Genomic DNA, 4,967 nt, shown 5'->3' with positions numbered 1-4,967 from the left:
CAGCGGCCATCAGCAAGGCAGGCTGCAGGCAGTGGGATCCTTACAGTTTCACAGTTGATTTAAATGAGTGGTTTACTTCAACATTTAGAAATGGTATGAACTAAACACACTTTTGATTATCAAGATATTGTAAAATAGTTATTTATAATATTAAAAAGAAGAGTGTTCTTTCAGTTGATTAATTCAGGATACAATTAAATAGTCTCTTGAGATAATTTGTATTTCTGGATTCAAATCAATTAAATAACAGTTCCTGTCCCCTGAAGGTCCTCAGAGACAGATTGATGTCGGAGGCCTAGTTCACTACACTGCTGTCCAGCCTCTCCTGAAAAAAACAAACCTTGACCCCTCAGTCGTGTCCAACTTCTGGCCTGTCTTCAAACTCCCATTTGTTTCTAAAGTACTGGAGAAAATAGTCGAGTCCCAGTTGAAGTGCTTCCTGGAAGGTCACACCATCTTAGAGCTATTCCAATCTGGTTTTAAACCTCTCCACAGCACTGAAACTGCCCTGCTGAAGGTCTTTAATGACATCTTCAGATCCACAGATACTGGTGATTCTGTGCTGCTTGTCCTGTTGGACCTCACGGCCGCCTTCGACACCATCGACCATGAGATCCTCATTGCTAGGTTAGAGCAGTGGGTGGGCGTCACAGGGTCAGCCCTGAATTGGTTCAGATCCTATTTCGCTGACAGATCCTTTTGTGTCTCCATCAAGGATTTTAGTTCCGCATAGGCAGAGCTTAAATGGGGGGTTCCGCAGGGGTCCATCCTGGGTCCCCTCCTATTCTCTTTATACCTGCTGCCGCTTGGTGCTATTTTCCGGAAACACAACATGCCCTTCCACTTCTATGCCGATGACTGTCAAATTTACTTCCCCCTAAGACACAATGGTACATACTCTATTCAACTGCTGCTCGACTGCCTGGCTGACATCAGGGACTGGATGGCTTTAAACTTCTTAAGTTTCAATGAAAAGAAGTCTGAAGTCATGTTGTTCCCTCCCAACAACACGATCACAAACCACTGCATCGACCTCTCTGCTCTAACCCTGTCAGAAAAACAAAGAGTCACTAATCTGGGAGTGATAATGGACCCTTCCCTGAAACTTAACAATCATGTAAACATGATTGTTAAATCATGTTTCTTCCAACTGAGGCGGCAGTCTAAACTGAAGCCCATATTATTATTATTGAGCATGCATCAGGATGAAGCCCATATTGTCCAAAAAGAACCTGGAGACATTAATACATACATTCATTACATCTAGGCTTGATTACTACAATTCACTCCTGTTTGGTATCAGTCAAACCTCCATTGCACAACTACAACTGGTCCAGAATGCAGCAGCCAGATTTTTAACCATTACAGGCAAAAGAGAGCACACTACACCAGTTTTGGCCTCACTGCACTGGTTACTGGTTCACTTTCGAATCCAGTTCAAAATACTGATGTATACCTACAAATCACTGAACAGTCCCCCCCCCCCCCCCCCCATCTCTCTGATCTGCTACAGCCGTATGTCCCACCACATTCCCTGAGGTCAGCGGACCAGTTGCTCCTCACAGTTCCAGGAACTCGTCTTAAGCGCAGAGGTGACGGGGCCTTCTCTGTAGCAGGACCAAGACTCTGGAACGAGTTACCTCTGCTTGTCAGACAGGCCCCCTCCCTCTCGGTTTTCAAGTCCCGTTTAAAAACTCACTACTATTCAGTAGCTTTCAACACCAGATGATCTGTGTTTTGATCCTGTATGCTCCACACTGGTTTGTCGTCATTATCTGCATCGTTTTTATGTCTATATTCTGATTTACCTCATTTTGTATTTTGCTTTGTGTGTTACCTGTTGTTTTGTCTGTACAGCACTTTGGTTGGCCTTGTCGCTGTTTTAAGTGCTCTATAAATAAAGTGGTATGGTAATAAAAGGAAGTGTGTAGTAGAGTTTTAACTTGACCTCCCATGTCTTTTTGCCAATGACGTCTAACTCTAAAAAGATTCAAGAATTCATGGTTCTTTATTTGTCATTCGTACCTCATGTGGTACATGTGGTGGAACGAAATTATGTACACAGGGTCTCAGTTACATCCAACAATAAAATGTAAAAGAAAAACAGTAATAAGATCTAAGATATGAACTAAGAAAAACATCAACTAAATATACACTAAGCACTAGTAGCATAAAAACATTACGTAGAACAGCAGCACGAACATGGATATCTAGAAAAATATATTGATAAGTTTCAACCAGTGGAAACAAATCTCTTTATATAACATATACTGGGGGACTCTCCCCAGTTCATCAAGAATAGCATAATTACTAACCCTTCTGGTGATATTTAGACGTCTTTTGCAAAACTAGATCTATGTTTATTGTATACATTCTGCATGTTTGTATCGCTATATATTTCTAAATGATATGTCTTAAAGAAAATTTATTTTCACTATGTGGCCATTTGATTGCTTTAAATAAGTAGATCTGACCGTCCATCCATCCATCCATTTTCTTCCGCTTATCTGGGGTCGGGTCGCGGGGGTAGCTTCCTAAGTAGGGACCTCGGCTTGGCGCTTGTCTTTATGTCAAATCATATTGTAAGATGGGTGAACACCATGCTTGATTTCTTCAGTAACAGTAATCTTCTGTCCTTGTCTCTCTCAGCAAAGGAAAGACCACATTATTAAAACACATAGCCAACAGAGCTCTCAGTATCCCCCCCAATATTGATGTGTTGCTGTGTGAACAAGGTGAGTGGCCTGTCCCGATGTGTCCTCCCTCCATCATCTCACTGTGTTACAGCCCAAAGGCTTCACTCCTGTTCCTGTTGTTCCTTTTAGAGGTGGTGGCCGATGACACTCCAGCAGTACAGGCTGTCCTAAAGGCCGACACCCGCCGCCTGAAACTGTTGGAGGAAGAGAAACAGCTTCAGGCTCGTCTGGAGAAAGGAGAGGATGCTGTGTTGGAGAGACTAGACAAGGTAAACGCTTTGGAGTGTCCTGCACACATATTCATCCTTCTTGGATCTTCATCGTTATCAGTCTCTTCAGGTCCGTCTCTGTGGTCTTGGTCCATCTAACCCAGGGGTCACCAACACGGTTCCAGTGGGCACCTGGTCGCCCGCAGGGACTGCGTGAGTCGCCCGTGGAGCATGTTCTAAAAATAACGCTAATCATCAAGGAGCACACCTAAAAATCATCATTAATTAAATTCTTTAATTCTTCCTTTCTTACTCCTCATGCTGCTGCCATCCTTGTCCATAGCCTTATCACCTCCAAGATTGATTATTGCAACTCTTCTTTTTGGTCTCCTGAATAAGACTCTCCATAAACTCAAACTCCTCCAGAACTCTGCAGCTCGGGTCATAACTTGTACTCCATTCAGAGAACACATCACCCCGGTTCTGCAGCAGCTTCACTGGTTGCCCATAGAAGCTAGAATAAATTTTAAAATCTTAACTCTCACGTTCAAGTGCATCCATAACCTTGCCCCTTCTTACCTGTGTGATCTGCTTCACATCTCCACTGCTTCCCATTCCCTCAGATCCTCATCTGCCACTCATTTTATTGTTCCTTCTGCCCGTCTCGTCACCATGGGGAACAGAGCCTTCAGTCACTGTGCTCCTCAGCTCTGGAACTCCCTCCCTCCTGTCATCAGGAACACAGACTCTCTTCCCTCTGTTAAATCACAACTGAAAACACCTGTTTAAACAGGCATATTCTCTTTAACTTTGTTTTAACTTTGTTTTAAGTGTTGTTTTATCGTGACTTGTTTTAATTATTTGTTGATTCAGTTTTTATTAATTGCTGATTTTAATTGTTTTTGTAAGGTGACCTTGGGTTTTTGAAAGGCGCCCTGAAATAAAATTTATTATTATTATTATTTGTAGTGATTTAGGGACAGCTTTGCTGTAGACACACTACTAATTAATTATTCTTAAAGCTAGTTCAAGCACAAAGAATATTAATTGTTTAATAACAACGGATTCTTTCTTTTTCAAGTTAAATTTCTGCCATGTGACCGAGATAACTGTGAGTGTATTGTTTAATCAGTGACATGAGACGCCATTTTATCTTTGACCCATCAGAATAAATGCAGCCATTTATTTAACAATCAAAATTTAACATCAAAACATGTACACATTGATTTGCTGATCTGTTTCTGAGTAATAAAAACTTGGCACGCTTTAATAACAAGACAACAGAACATTACTGATTGAGGCTGATTCACCTCTGAAGGCATCTAGATTACTAGCTAATAAAAAAGTTTAAGAGAAGAAATAGATTTAAAAGGAAGATGGATGAAGGAAGATGTATGTTTGTTGACCAGAATTAGCACTCTTCTTTCAACAACAGCTCAAACCCCCGGTCCACTTAGTGCGCGACAACTCATGACGTCTCTTTACCTTCGCAGTGGATGGATCAGCTTTAGTATAGAAGTCCCTTTGCACGCTACCTTTACAGCGTCTCCGGTCAGGGCGGCTGGTCATCGTCAGAAGTCGTGTGGTTTACTCCGTTCAACAGAACAAGCTTCCTTCGAAGTTGTAGGGCGTTACGCCCGGGTGAGTTCACAGCGAGGCGCTGTGACTCCGCTGGGATGGACGGACCCTCGTCTCACGGTCAGATCCATCAGCTATTGATTAAATCTGAAAGTTCCTTAGGAACTCTCAGTAAGACTCCAGTCAGAAATTCCACTCAGAAGTGGAAGACTCCGGGGAAGACTTCAAAGAAGAAGACTCAATGAAGACTCAAGGAAGACTGCAATGCCCCTTTTCCATTAGTATCGGTACGGACCAGTACAGCATGGCTCTACTCTACTCGGTACGGTACAGGTTGTGTTTCCATTATGCTTTCAGTACCGGTTCCAGTGGGCGGGGTTCAAATTGACGTCACCACCTCTCAACAGCTGGTGACGCTGTGAAACCGTTTTCAGTACAGGTTGAGAATTTATGTTATTTTGAAGTTGTGTGTATGTATGTATGC

At 42.5% G+C, this 4,967-nt stretch overlaps 1 protein-coding gene across 1 annotated transcript in view; it reads left to right on the top strand.

The window, feature by feature from the left end:
* Positions 1–4,967, top strand: part of abcf1 (ATP-binding cassette, sub-family F (GCN20), member 1) — a 112,522-nt gene that overhangs the window by 34,498 nt on the left and 73,057 nt on the right. The window contains exons 5-6 of the mRNA XM_037693217.1: positions 2,650–2,735; positions 2,826–2,965. Of these exons, the coding sequence (XP_037549145.1) occupies positions 2,650–2,735; positions 2,826–2,965 (226 nt within the window). The remainder of the gene's footprint in view (positions 1–2,649; positions 2,736–2,825; positions 2,966–4,967) is intronic.

This window comes from Nematolebias whitei, chromosome 19, assembly GCF_014905685.2.
Source record: "Nematolebias whitei isolate Nwh7 chromosome 19, NemWhi1, whole genome shotgun sequence".
NCBI lineage: Eukaryota > Metazoa > Chordata > Actinopteri > Cyprinodontiformes > Rivulidae > Nematolebias > Nematolebias whitei.
The sequence above is the reverse complement of the archived record's forward strand: the minus strand, read 5'-3'. Positions and strand labels throughout refer to the sequence as shown.